General features: G+C 41.3%; 1 protein-coding gene across 2 annotated transcripts in view; it reads left to right on the top strand.

The window, feature by feature from the left end:
* trappc9 (trafficking protein particle complex subunit 9) overlaps positions 1–15,185 on the top strand; it is a 224,892-nt gene extending 209,707 nt beyond the window's left edge. For both annotated transcript variants that reach the window (XM_025902130.1, XM_025902129.1), the window contains 2 exons: positions 11,826–12,049; positions 13,121–15,185. In XM_025902130.1, coding sequence (XP_025757915.1) covers positions 11,826–12,049; positions 13,121–13,300 — 404 coding nt within the window. In that variant the 3' untranslated portion in view covers positions 13,301–15,185. The remainder of the gene's footprint in view (positions 1–11,825; positions 12,050–13,120) is intronic.
* The last annotated feature ends 271 nt before the right edge of the window (positions 15,186–15,456 follow it).

Genomic DNA, 15,456 nt, shown 5'->3' with positions numbered 1-15,456 from the left:
CTCACTAATGACTTTGATTTGTCTGGAGATGAGTCAAAACAGTTGTTGCCTCCGCCTTCTCCCACTCCCCAGCTCTGAATCTGTCCTCCTCAAACAAACACCTCCACCTCCTGTTGATGTTGTTGTTCCAGTGCTCAGGGTAGAATTGGCACAGCGAGCGATTGTACAGCAGCCTTGTTTGGTTTTCCAGTTTTGGAGATTATGCTTGTGGAAGAATAGGCAGATACTTTATGGTGCTGAACGTCCCCTGCAATTACATATGCCACACCATCCCAGTTAGCAAATATTTGATGGTGCAGAGACTATGAACCTCATTGTCATGCAATACAGTTCTCACATTTACCATGTTTTAGTTTGCTGTTGTTCTCGTCTGTGTTTGCAGACATCGCTGAGTTGTTAATACATGGCCAAAGCACTCAGTGTACCTTTTTTTTTCCAAATCTGTGATGCTACTATGCTTGCATTGGTTGCAGTTATCAAATTATCATATACTTTTTTTTAGGTTAGTTAAATATTCTATCCCTTTAATTAGCTTCACTATATCATCATTGTGTGTTATAGCACTGCCTGAAGAGTGCTTGTCAGGCCAGTTGTGATATTTATCAACCCAAATGAGCCTCCACACACCCCAGGGATATCTGTTCTTACAACACTGAGCAAGATAGCATCCAGTTACAATAATACAGTCAAGGAGAAGCCAGAAACCAGAGTTGACAACAACTAAAAGCTGCAATATGTTGCCAACAGTATTCGCTCCTCTGCCTTCACATGCATATGAACTTGAGTGACGTCCTATTCTTAATCCATCCAAAGCCAACTCTTAGCAGCTATAGCAGCTTCACCTCTCCTGGAAAAGCTTTCTACAAGCTTCAGGAGTGTGTTTATGTGAGGTTTTAACCAGAGATGCATTTGTGAGGTCTGACACTGATGTTGGGGAAGAAGGCCTGGCTGTTTCCTACTATTACAAGTGTTTATGCAAAGCCAAGCAGCTGCTAACTGTAGCCTCTGATTTAACACTTGTAAAACTACTCTGTGCATGAAGAGAACGTGGATGTTTTGTTTATAATCCACAGGGATGACCATCTACCCAACCCCCAAAACAACAAATCAGTCATCTAAGTCAGCAAATCGACAACCAATCTCCATGGTCTCTTTATTGACAGTACACAGATGAGTCACTTTATGGATTGTGACAGTGGGCAGAATGAATAAGAGCAGGACTTTGTAATTGAATTTTTTGTGTGTTTCTCTGCATCTAAGCTGTTGGATCTTATAGATGTCAGAGTAATTTGTTTTAAAGCAGATAATGAGAATTTTTTTGTTTTTGGAAATCGCCTGAGAACAGGAAACATTAGGATTTTTTTTTATGAATAAAAGTTCATGATTGAAAGTCATTTGGTAAATTTATAATCGTCGTGCTGTAATGTCACTGATAGTGAGAAAGGCTGTTCTGGTTGTGTTAAAATGAGTGTTCTGGATTTTCAGATTTATTGCAGCAGCTGCTTTTTCCTGTTTCACACTCAAGCTATCGATGTCTGCTGGGGGAAGATGGCCCCAATTACTTCTTGTCTATATGTGATTAACAGAGATTTGCCTTTAAACTCTAAGTGCAAGGGTCTGTTCAACACTTATCTTCTGTCCAGCTCACCTCAGACATGGACCAGTATCTTCAGGCGTACTCCTGATTGTGCTCCAAGCCACAATGGACACATGGAATATGAATTTACATGAAATCACACTTTTCCTCTGCAACATTCCATTTCTTCTAATAATATGAGTAACGCAGAATGGTCAAAGACGCCTCGAGATCATTTATCATGACCGGTGTCGTTTTGTATGTATTGCAATCACAAAAGTGTTGTCTCAATCAGGCGAGTGCATCTCTGAGCTGTTAACTTGATTGGCCTTAATTAATTCAGAGTTTTCTGATATCAGTCCCAAATGTAGTCTGCAATCAAGTGTTTTTTTTTGCCTAATTGAGGCCAAGTGCCACTAAATTACTTCCTGGAAAATTGAAAAATTGGATCATGGCAGTTTTATTGCTGTTTGGTTACAGGTGGATATGTGAGAGGGGAAGAAGACGGGAAAGGAAGCCAAAGCCCAAAGCTCAGATCCTGCTAGTGTGTACTGATGCTTGCTGGGAAGATATGCAGAGGGGAGGAATAAGAGTTCAAAAAGTAATAGCACGCAGTAGCACAATAAGTCCTCAAAGTTAAAGCTGCAGAAGGCTAGATAAAAATGTGTACAGCCAGATAGTTTCAGTGTAGGCCTGGAGGCTGTTCTCCTTCGCTGCTCAGGTGCAGCGGCTGTGGTTCATACTAAAAATGTTGTCACAACTATTTAATAGGTTACTGCTAACTTTAGCAATCATACTCCTTTGGGGATGACTTTTAATGACTCCAGTGGTTTCTGACACTTGTTCTAGTGTCACAGTGATGTTGACTTGGGTTTTCTTCAGTGTACCTGGCATATAGGATTGTTTCAAGCTTCTTGGAAAACTCTTGTGGATTTAGGTTGTCTCCATATTGCCTCTCTCGGTTGGTCCTGGTTTTGAATCTGTGGGAAGATTGCATATTCTTCCAGTGTCTGTGTAGGTTGTCTCTGGGTTTTCTGGCTTCCCCGGCTTCCCCTTCACAGTCCTGAGATATGCAGTGAGTGGGGTTGGGTTAACTGGTGGTTTTGAAGTGGTGATTCTGTCCAGTGTGTACCTGCCTTTCGCACTATGGCTGCTGGAATAGGCTCTGGCAGCTCCATGACCCTGAATTGGATACACAGAAAAAGATGGATGGATACATATCAGTCAGTTTTTCCTCAGTTTAAGAATAAGCTATTGTTCATGATAGTGTTCTCTTTAGCACACTGCATGTGTTTTAATTACTCCAGAAGCACAGGAATGGTTTATTTCTATATAACTCAGAGCAGGAAAAATCATTTGTCTTAAAGTTGAACCTTAATTTCCTCTGGAAAATAAAATAGTAACGTATGTATTTGATTAATAATTCTTCATAGTGTAAACAAAGTAATTTTTTTTGCCCAGATTTTATCTCTTAGGTGCTGAAAAGATGATGTTGTAGTAGGAGTGCTGCTTCCTTTGTACACATGTTAGACCAGTATTGCTGTTGGGGCAGCTAATAATTGCCCCCAGCCTGGTATGTCTACTATAAATATGAAGGGTGAATTAACAATAATGTGTTGCGTTGCTGATGTGATTTGGGGTCTTTGACAATGAGGTTGTTGAACGGGTAGTTGACAAAAAATGTACAAATAAGCAGTTTACTATATCCTCAACTTATAGGCTCTATTGGGATTTAGACAGAGTGCGTTTATTTGCTAAAGCAGGAAAAAAAAGCAGAAAACTTAAATGTTGAAACTCACATTCAGCAAAAACAGCTCTTAAAACTCCAGACTACACAAGCATTTTCATAACCAATTCTCAGCATATGATAAAACCACAACTGGAAAAATTATATACAAGCATCTGTACTGGAAAAAACCCAGCAGTTAAAAAAGAATCCACCCCTGCAGAGCTAATGGGCTGCATCATTTCAACCAGGCATTTAAGAGAATTATAAGTTGTTTGGATCCCATCTAAATGCTGCTACATGGGTACATAAATTGACATAAAAACCTGCACATTTAAAAATATTTTCCATAGTCGATCAAGGGGCTGGCATAAACATGTGAAAGCTGAATTTCTCTTAAACCAATTTTGGACTTTTATTTATTTTCCTCAAAATTACAAATGCCGTTTGAGGCCTTACAGAGTATTATAGTATATATGGAATTCATATAAAGATGTTTGTGGCTCCAGAGGAAACTGCATGAAGTGTGTATGATCAGCTAGAACTGAAGTCAGTTTGTGTGCAGTGAGAAAAATGTAAGCTTACTCAAATCTCTGTAGCTGATTGTGATCTGAGCCTCAGAGCTGTCGCCTACATTAAAGTATTTGCATAACACCCGATTCTGTACGGCTGAGCAAATTATACCAAGTTTCCTAAACATCCATCATGGGTCTGAGAATATTATTAAAGGTCAAGTGTAAAGGATTAATGACAAAATTATCACAACGTCACAATATAGTGTATATTTCCTTTTTACAGTTACATTTTTGGGGGAAAAACAGATATTGTTTCTATACTTTAGTGGATGCTTGGCAATCAGCCTGTTAGCAGTGACAGTGATCTGTTTGGAACACACAAACACAAAGATGTTAGCACCAGATCCTTTGAGTCCTGTTGTGCGGTGGGGTCTCCGTGAATCGGCCTTATTTGACCAGCACATCCCACAGATGCTCGATTGGATTGAGTTCTGGGGAATTTGGAGGTCAAATCAATGCAAAGTCATTGTTTAGCTCCTCAAACCATTCCTGAACCATTGTTGCTTTGTGGCGGGGCGCATTATCCTGCTGAATAGGCCACAGCCATCAGGGAACACTGTTCCAATGAAAGGCTGTACATGGTGTGACATAATGCTTAGGTAGATGGTACGTGTCAAAGTAACATCCACATGGATGGCAGGACCCAAGGTTTCCCAGCAGAACATTGCCCAGAGCATCACACTGCCACTGGTTTGCCTTCATTCCATAGTTTGCTTTCTTTCTTCCTTTGCTCTGTGGGCCAGTTCTGATGTTCACATGCCCATTGTTGGTGCTTTCAGCAGTGGACAGGGGTCGGCATGGACACCCTGACTGTCTGTGTCTATGCAGCCATGCTCAATAAACTCTGATGCTCTGTGTGTTCTGCCACGTTTCTATCACTTGGACCTTTCTTGGACTACCTTCGATAGATGCTGACCACTGCAGACCGGGATAATCTGTCCTTTGTCAAACTCACTCAAATCCTTAAACTTGGCCCATTTTTCCAGCTTATAACACGTCAACTTTCACTTCCTCCCTAATATATATACAGGTGCCACGGTGAAGGAATAAACAGTGTTATTTACTTCACCTGTTGGTGGTATATGTATACTGTGGACTTTCAGAATAGTGTTTAGCTAAACTTATACCCACACACTCTTGTTACAGTTTATTAACTCCCTCTATAAACTGCCAGAGAATCCTCTGAGGAATCCCACAGCTGTCCAGTTCCAATTTCAGTTTTCCTCAGTGTCTGGATGCGCTGTGGAGGTCACAAAAGGGGGCTGTGGGTTGTTTCATCATTCTGCTTTATCCGCAGTTAGGTCTGGCAGGAAGTCAAGAACTTTTTACAAAAAGCTCAAGCCAAAACTATCATCCCAGTATGGGGCCACTAAAGTGTAATGGCACACAGCCATCTCACTATTGCTCTCCCACACTATTGATCTGTTTTATTTCGAGACGCTGCTGTATAGCAAAGATACTAGAGCTAAAGCGTTATTTTCTCTTATCACACTCACAGTTTAGTGGAAACAAAATTGTTGAGGAAAAAATCCAAGTATCTGGTAAAGTGTGAACCATGTGCTTAAGGCAGGCTGCGCTATATTGTGCGTTGGTTATTTTAATACAGGCAGGAAGGCAAATGGAAAACAAACAGAATGAAAATATTGAAGTTTACCACTTTATTTATGCATTTTTGACATGTTAGAATCACTGGTTGGGAGCATGTTAGTCGATGGTGCTGTTTGGATGTGGTCTTTACATTGTGAGGACTTTGGGTGACATCTGCCTTGTGTTGACACTGCAGGCTTGTGCAGATTTGGCTGAAATGAAACAACATTTGAAGAGCCAAGAGCCAGTCTAGTCGCATTGTTGGCCTAGTTTTGTTTTTGTATTCATTCATGCCATTTCTGTATTCTCTCTTATACAAGAGAGCCTCTCACATCTAATGTGATACTTTTATGAAGCACTAAAGAGCACGCTCTTATTTCCACTCGTATTCTGACGTGTAGCAATAAGTGGAATTGTTAAATGTCTCAAAAGGTTTGAATGAGCATCTTAACCTGTGCATCCCCCTTTTGAGTGCAGCTGAAAGTGAAGAATAAGGATGCTAAACAATGGCAACCTTGGGTGCTGCTATGCACACAGTGAGCCAGCAGAGTACAGCAATATTGTTGAAGAGGAAAACACAGCAATTGAATCAAGGGCGAAAAGGGAGAGAAGTATTATTTTGGTAAACATAAGTCACGTAGCCACCAGTCGGGAATTAAAGCGAACGCTTTGGATGAGTAATGCTGCTGCTGCCGTGGTCGTGGTGCTCAGCGATGAGTGCGTACAGGCTGGAAGCAGCCCTCGGTAAGGTGTCCCGAGTGGAGACGAGCCAATATTTTTCTATCAAGCTCATAAACTGTTGCTGCAACATAACCCCCAATCTTTCTGCTACAGGCTGCTGCTGCTGAGTTGAGCAAGTCTGCTTGTTTAGGGTGAAGCTTGTTAAATATGCTTCTGCTAACTGTTAATAATTACATACAGTGTTGGATTTTGAGGAGAGGGGACAGATGGACAGCGATTACTCAGACCTTTTAGAAACATGTTGCAATGAGAGCAAATTCATAGCCGAGTAAATTTGTCTTCGCAAACTTATTACCTATTAGACTGCATATGTTGCTACAGGCCGGCCCGAAATCAGCAGACTTGTAGATGCACTGGCCTCCTGCTCCAAAATGATTAACGTGGAAGCGTTTTATGTCACCTGAAGTAAGCGGGTTCCTATCATCTTTTCGTTGGAGCAGATGGAATATTTGATGGAAAGACGAGAGATATCAAATGAGCCGTTGTTATGGGGATAATTCTAAAAGGGGCAGATGGCTTTGGGGAATATCACAGGCTGGTGAGTTATTTTTAGACTTACTGCAGCACACCTCAACCTTTCAAAGCACATCCTCCGCCTCCGTTGGAGCATTCATCAATGACCCTGCCTTGCTAGCGGCCGCTGGCCAGGATGAGCTGTTAAACTCTGCTGACCTGGTCATCTGGGCCAGAGCACAACTCTTTGTTAATGTTCATCCTGCGGGATAAATCACTGTCGGTGTAGTAAGCCTCACCAGTAAGCCTGGTTTTACTTTACACGAGTTCTTTTGGTCTTGAGCAGGTCAGAGAAATCACTGTTGAGCATTTCTGGATTGATTTGTAGTATACCATTTATTATTCAGATATGGAGTTAGCTTTAATAATTACTAACATTACTGTAAGCCTCTTCTCTTGACACCATTGCTTTTCTTGCACCACAAACGCGCGCACACACAATGTCGGCATATAGCTGATGTAATCAGTTTTCTGCGGTGTTAACTCTCCATGTTTAATGAGCATTTCCTACACGGAAGTGTGATGAACGTGACATCTGTATTTGTTCGGCTCTAACTCATCCTCTTCTCTCTGTTGCTGCACAGTATTTGAGGGTGAATCTTAATGAGCTGTATTGACACCTGCGGTGACGCACGTTATAGTCTAGTAAACACTGGCAAATCACCCGGTGTCGGTCGTCATCCTTATCTTCACCTGCGCTCCTACTTCAAGGGTGACAGAGACACTGCGCGGGGCGGAGAGGCTTGTTTAATCCGAGTTGTGTTTTGATCGGTGGCTTTCATACTCGCGCAGGAGAAAGTGTCGTCTCTCTCTCTCTGTTTCCCTCCTGGTTGCTGTGGCGACGCCTGCTGCAGCGCTTCACTTCTGCCAACTCCAGCAGCATCTGGGCAGAAGTGTGTGTGAGTGCGTTACACATATTATGTAACAAGCTGCAAGTTAGCACAGGCACCAAATTAATAAACAGATCAATTTCTCTCGTTCCTTGGGGTTTATTAATGAACCTGTCACAACCCAACAAATCAATACATTAAAAATGAGCTGAGTGCTCTCCCAAGTCAGTTCTTAGAAAACACGCACATTCCCCGTGATGCACCTGTTGCTCCTGCAGCACTTGTTGGAGCAGCATTTGGATATTTAATCCTCCTTCATGCTGACTTTTACCTAATCTGTGTTTTGTGGCGTCTTTTTTCTTGCGTAATTCCCTCAGCTGGCCAAACTGCTCTATGGCTCATTTACCACCTCATTTTCTTTTCTGCTACCCAACCCTCGTCCTCCTGCCTGGTCTGACGTAAAGTTCAGATGAGGATATTTATTACACATTTTTTCTAGGATCTGAGAGCTAAGCAATAGTTTGGTTTATCGCTTTCCAGCACAGATCATTTTAATTCAAGTTTTATTACTAACAAAAACAGGATTTTAAGGAAGCACAAGCAGGACCTTACTATTTAAAGAGACAATATTGAACATTTTTCTGCTTAACAGGCTAAGCTTATAGGGAACAAGCAGTTTTAAAGGGTTAAAAATAGCAGTTATTGAAAGTTGTCCGAAACTTGTAAACTTTGGGTTTCATATTAAATCAGTGTTTTAAGTTTCTCCCTTTGAAATATCAGAGATGAGACCTTAAGCTAACATTAGCTGAAGAAGCTGCAGTGTAGAGCTAAGACTACACGAATCAACAAATCACATCTCCTCTTAAGCTTTGGTAAATAATTTCAGACACAATCATAAATCTTAGTGATAACAAAAGGTATCACTTAAAGTGTACTTGGCGTAGACTTTGTCTGGAAAATGTGAAGCTGTGCATATAGATTTGATTGAATGACTGTGTAGATACACAACAAAATCTCAACTTTAATCAGATTTTCATTACAAACGTGTTCTCCTTAACTTGTTCTGGATTAATTATTTCCCATTTAAAACCTGTGAGATGAAACTCATGCTTATTCAGCCTTCATAAAACCTCGACGCAGAATTTAACAGAAGGCTTTGGAGATAAACTGCACACTGTGGTTACTCAGTTCTGCACAAGAAGAAGAAGAACACGGCAGATGCTTTTCAAAAGCTGGAGGGACTCGTAGACGTTTGCAGATACGCCGAGTGAGCCATAGCCAGTCAGAGACCTTGATCTCTCCCGTCTTGGCCGGCTTTTACTTGATGAACAGTATCTTTTCTCATATGTGCTAATTTACCAATTTAATGAAATCCTTTTTATATAATCATAGGTAATTGCATCTATTTCTAACTCTTGTGGAATTTTCCTCTTTGCAGTGGCCGTTTTTTTCTTCCCACTTGTTGTTTTTCTGCGTTGGTTATCTAAGTCAGAAGATTGCCTCTGTGCTGATATGCAATCGAGGATGGCAGAGTAGAGAAACTGCAGCAAGTGTTCAGGCTGTGGGTGTGTGGGAGTTCATCAGCTCATTACAGACGAACCATCCTCTTTTGTTCGCTTTTAATGTGAAAGAATTTGTTTCCAGTTTTAGAGTCAATGTAGGCTACCTATAATTTGCACATCTCCTAGCAACAAGACTTTGAACAAACTAAATATAACTACTTGCAAAGGTGTCACTATAGGCTGAGCACTTCTGTCTATGAAAGGGTTATGTTTTGTGCGTGTGTGTATGGATGGGTGTGTGCACGCACATCAGCAGAGGTCTTCCAGTAAGAGCCAAAGTCCGTAATTTTCCATATGCTCTTCACAACAGCGTGAGATGATTACAGTGTTTGAATAACAGCAAGCAATCCAAGTAGATCTCTGCTATACAGCGTAGGAAAACTTGATCATGTGCACGTCCACATGGCTAAACCTACTTAGTTTTGACACAGTGTAATAAGTATTTGCAGGAAGAGGCCTGTATAGAGACAATGAGCGGGTCACAGAGCTGCAGTTTCTGCTAAGTGAGTTCGTGTACTGGAAAAGGCAAAGTAGTTTGACTCTTACTGGGAAATGCATTATTTATACATGCATATAGCTATCAAATTAATCTTGGTGGGACAGCGCATGTAATTGGGGTTAAATGCACGCAGAACACATTGCAGATGGAGCTCAGTTGCTTGAGCGGCCACAAAACGGCCCGGGTTTAGAGCAGGAATGGATCACTGTGCTGTTAAAGAAGTCAACACTTTCTTTTCCAAAGAAAGAAATCTCTTGAACCCCAACCTTACATCAGCTCTTCCAGAAGAAGCCTGATGAAAACGAATCGAGTGATGTTTCCATTGTGCATCGTCTGGCCCAGCCATCAGCTTCACATTTGAGTACTTTCTCAACTTGTCCCTTCATAAGTGCTTTCCTCTTATTCATGCCTGGATTGTTTTATAGAAATCTACTGCTGTGAATAAACCACAGCAACTACTCGAAACAAAACAAACTTCTTTTTATTGAAGACTACAAAAGTGCCAAAAATGTGAATGGAGCCTCGAGCTAAATTTAGTAAAAACTGAAAAATCTACAATGTTGCAAAAAATAAAAGTAGGCAAAATTTGATGGCAACAAAGACAGTTGATGATATTATCTTCATAATCCAGCCTTACTCTCAGGGCTTTTGTTAAAATTAAACAATAATAATAATAATAATAATAATAATAATAATAATAATAATGATGGGAGTTTTCATTGATTGCATTGAGATCTTGGACGTCCACTTTAAACAGTGTTATTTTTGGTGTTTTCCTGCAGCTCTGTGTTATTTCTGCATTTTAACTACATTCAAAAAGACTTTTCTTTGCAGGATATTGCACAATTATGTGGCTTGTTTATACCATAGCTTTTTCTGGTCCAATATCACCACAGTAGCTCAGCATTTTTCAATATAATCATTGCAACACATGACAATCTTGCCCCCTTACAGCTTTCTTTTTTTTTTTATTTTGCCAAATTTTTGTAATTACAATTGAAAATTTCAGCCAGGAAACAAAAACATGCCAATTTTTAAATATGTATCCTATTCGTTTAAAATTAAGAGACATTACAATAACAAGAGTTTCACATTGTGATCGTGGAATCGTATATTGAGTCCAAATGTCAAAGACGAGTGAGGCCAAACATGACGAGCAAGGGCTGGAACTAAACCAGAGAGGGAGAGGTGTCTACTCAGGTCGTAGATCCGAGGAGGACGATGTTGTTTCTACAAAATGACTTCTTGTTGCTACCAGAGGAGCTGCGCCCTGCTGGCCACTAGAAAAAATGCAAGCTTGAGCCAGTTAAAGTTAGCTTTACTTTTTAGATCCAGAAACTTCTCTATGTGCATCCTGTGAAGTCTAGACAGACGCTGAACACAAATAATAAAAAGAAGGAGAAGAAAAGCTCTCGTAGCCCCTCAGTGTGTGCTGGTGTGGTAGTCTGTGTTGAGTGAAGTGTGTTCTTTAATACAGACGTGAGTCTCAATGTCACCCTCCTGTAGCTCCAGCCTCCCTGGGGCTCTCTCTGCCTGGCTGTGACAGCACAGCCTCAGCTGCCCACGCCCGTCCTCGTCCCCCCCCCACCTTCCTGCTGGATTGCCTATCTTAATACTTCCCCACTTGCCACCACCCCTCACTGTACACAACAGATCGGCGCACCAGCAGCAGTGAGCTCAGCTCTTTCATCTGCCTGTCACACAGACTGAGCCGCTGTGACTCAGTGTTTATCACAGCCGCAGGCGTGACACTAGAAAGTATATGACAAGTGGTTTTCACGTGTGTGTGTGTGTGTGTGTGTGTGTGTGTGTGTGCGCGCTGCTGTTACTCTCAGAGGAGTCATTACTCAGGTGATCTTTTCGGGAGCCCCTGAACTCCCACGTTTGAAGTCGGTCTTCTTCTCAGCCCGCCTGGAGCGTGTAGGCGCTCAGTTCACTGAGCTCATTGCTCAAAACAAATCGTTGTGTCTCCCCCTGCACCTTAGCCAAATAGGGAACACATCAGGACTCAGTGGCCAACCTTTAGAGGAATTGAACTGAACTCACTCAGTGTGGATTTATTTCTTTTGTGGTTGTGACAGGGTGGTGTGTGTGTTGGGTGCTTGTTATATTACTACAATGAACACTTGCTAGATTTGAATGTGGTGGTTTATTCTTTCTCTCTTGTCCTGCCCATACTGATCCTTTCCCTCCTTCTTTTTCTTTTTTGTTTCAAGATGTGTTGGTGAATAAGAAACCATGTGACTGCGATGTCATCGCCGACTGTAAAGTGGGGGATGCTGTGAGCCTGGAAGTAAAACTGACCAATCGCAGCAAGAATTCAGTGGGGCCCCTGGCTCTGAACGTGGTGCCATATCAGGATTATCAGAATGGAGTCCAGAACTACGATCTGGAGGACGGAGTCACCTTCATCGGCTCCAACACCTTCTACATTGATACGGTCAGTCAGAACCACAGTTCTATATTCATGTTGTTTCCCAGCAAACACCTGAGATATGCAAATACAAATCTATTCTTAATGGTGAAGGGTCACTGCAGCAGAGGTCACATGTACTCGATTGTAACACAGTCACATCACAGGAGTTTAAGCTGATATTGTAATGGGCTCAGTAACTCCTAACTAAGGTAACTGCATTTTTTTTAAGGTCATAACTTCTGGAAAGAGGCATAGTTTAGTCTTCTTAGTTTTAGATTGATTGTATGCAACAGTCGCTACCACTGATATCTAGTAAATGAGCCAACTCACACCGAATCAATCCAAATAAAAAATTGTGCTGAAAGCCAAAGTGAAAATAGTTATTTAATCTGAGGGTCATTCAAAGGATGATAAGAGAAGATAAATACAGTGTTACCCCCAAAAAGATGTTACACAGGACTAGAGAGCACTACACGCCAAAGAGATTTAATGAATGGTTTATAACACACTATAGAAAAGTTGGTGTTGGTCTGTAAATACAGTTTAAAGAATTTACTCATGTGCAGTATTTGAAGTTATTATAGAAGCTCTTTACAGCTCTGCAGAGACAGACGTGACTTTTGTTTTGATCGATTGCACAAGTCACTGTCAGTTACTTTAAATAGAACTGAGTGGCTGAGTAGACGGGGAGGAAAACACACTGGAAAGTCTAAAGGTTCTACTTTTCTTAGCAAAACAACCCTAACGCCTCAAAAGACGGCATGGTCCTTTTACTGTCATCGTAAAAATATTTCTATTGGCTCTGAAGAGATCCTCAGAGTCAGTATTTGTATATAATCGCTTCTCATTGCTGATGTTAAACAAGCTGCAGGCTGTTGAACACGACTCAGAACAAAGAGTTTTAAAAGCACATGAAAGAATACTTGAATTCCTCATTTTCATGAATGTGCAGAACTGCTTAATTCTGGCTGTCGTTCTCAGCTGAACGAGAACTCTTCATCATCAAAGCCAGTCATTCAGCTGAACCTGCATTAGGAAATGACAGCGAGGTGACCACTAACAGTTCTTACTGCTGTGTCTCTTTTCTGTCACCAGGTTAAACCCAACGAAAGTACTGTATGTGAGGGTGCCCTGCTTTTCCTTTACACCGGGGATTTCTACCTTAATATCAAATTCCAGGACGACAGCGCTGGACGAGAGCTTCCTTTGGCCTGGTTCACTCTGCCCAGCGTCCACATCAGAGCCCTTGACACTCCACCACAGGCCGGGGCCTAAGGACTTCAAGGTCATAGACCTGACCAAGAGATCGGGCGTTTTGTTGCTGTTATATGTAAATACAGTAGCATTATAATGAATTGACATATGAATATCATTTTGGTAAATGTTTCTGCATTTGTATAGTTAACACAACATGTGTGCTTGGGGTGAATAAAAACAAAACACACAATCTGACCTGCAAATTTGCGCGGGGTAATGTCAGGTAAAATCCTATTCTCCATCCTTTCTGAGTGCAGAGTCACCGACTTTCACAACAACAAAGGCAGACAAAGTAAATCGGCTCATGTTTCCTGGTTAAGACAACACAGCAAGTCACACTGTTAACCAGCAGCAACACATGCTAACAATGTTGATCACTGAGGAAGCAAGCTAGCTAACCTCAAATACAGGAAGTCATCTTATTAGCTGTGCAGCAGCATCTGATTTTATGTAGCCCTGATTTGTCAGACTGTGGATTGCTCTGTAATACACATACTGTGGTGTTGGTTGTCAGTTGTACGGTAAGAGGGAGTAAGTGTGCTCATGTTTTCATATTGTCCGAAAAATCAAGCTGGTTTGTTAAGTGGGTGCATGCGAACCAAAGTTAGCCTGCTTTTTTAGCCCATGGGGGTCAACTGGGGGATATTTGGACCAACACTTCCTGTTCTGTACCAGCCTCAATTTTAACAAAGGCTGATGCATTAAAGAAGGCTGATAAAATATAATATGAAAACCTGAGCACACTTATATCTGAGCATTGCCAGCGGTTTCAAGATCCACTGTTTACTTGCACACAGCCACAGTCTGCTCACAAAGCCTGCTGTTCCTGGCCTGCACATTCAGCATATTCATAGGAGACATGGCTGCTATATGAGAAGAAGGTGACCTTGAACAAAAGTTTAACTTGAGAATGGTTTTGATTTTCTCACCTCATAAACTGGCTGGTTAGAAGCAGCCTGCTGGATAAGCCACAGGAAGGTAGCGCAAGACTCAACAAGGACGTGCAAAACAATGCTAGTGCTTTCTTTAGTTATTATTACTACAGTGCCAAATTCTGGGTTTAGCCAAGAGTGAACACTGAAACTGTTTCCACTGCTGTATGGACTTACCTCAGCCTGTATCAGTACACTGAATTATGGATTTGAGTCTCTTAGATTAGGCCCATTGTGTGTGACTTATGATAGCTGTAAATAAATGTTAAAAGAAGACGACTATTGTTCATTTGGGCATCATTTTCATTTGTCTATCCAAGCCGTTAAATATTTGTGCTGATCTTCATTTATCGTGCCCACTGAGGTGACCTTTACTATAACAGCTTCTTGTGGATGCTCAATTCTGACATTTACATTCTTCAAAATCCATAAACTGCAATTAGAGAGAGAAATATTAGAGAGTAATAATCATTTTTAATGTTGAATTAATGCTGGAACAAGCAGCCAAACACCGTGTTGTTGACCAGTGATAGCTTGCAGGATGTTTGCGCACTTTGAGTTATACACAGCATATTTATAGCCTGTGACTGAGTAGCAGCTACACTGACACTCACCACAGTGTACATTTCTGTGTTTTAATGCTCATTGATGCACTGGGAGTTACCCAGAGCACTGCTAATAGAGTCCATTTGAAAACTGTTTTCCAGTAACAGTTGAATTTCTGCAACCTGTCAGGTTACTACAGGTCCCAGCGGAGTCTGAAAAGAAGGCTAATAACAAGCTCTCCCACCACCTGACACTGAAACTGTACACCATGAAAGAGTCTGTATTCATATAAAGTTGTAGACTGTAAAGATGCAGGTTTTGTAGGTGTGTTTTAATGGACTTCTTTTTATTTTAGTGCTGTGATGTTTTCTCCTGCATACAATGCAAACAGTTACAAACTCATGCTCCCTGTACTGATGAGTTTATCTATGTATTTATTTGTTGGACTATTAATAGATTCTGCGTGTGAGCGTCTATCGGCTCAATGTGGAACTAGTTTAAAAATGAACTGTAGCTCTGGGTGGGTCCTCCTGCATGCATCGGTAAAAACATATTTTCTCTTAAATACTGTTGTTGATATCAAAGTGTGCACTTTGAGCTTCTGGTCGACACACGGTGCAGCACACTCTCACTTTCAAATGCAAATCTTAACTTTTCTGCTATGTGCTGGACCTGAAAATCAACCTAAATAACAAA

Source organism: Oreochromis niloticus, linkage group LG22 (genome assembly GCF_001858045.2).
Source record: "Oreochromis niloticus isolate F11D_XX linkage group LG22, O_niloticus_UMD_NMBU, whole genome shotgun sequence".
NCBI lineage: Eukaryota > Metazoa > Chordata > Actinopteri > Cichliformes > Cichlidae > Oreochromis > Oreochromis niloticus.
Note: the sequence above shows the minus strand (reverse complement) of the source record. Positions and strands in the feature narration are given on the sequence as shown.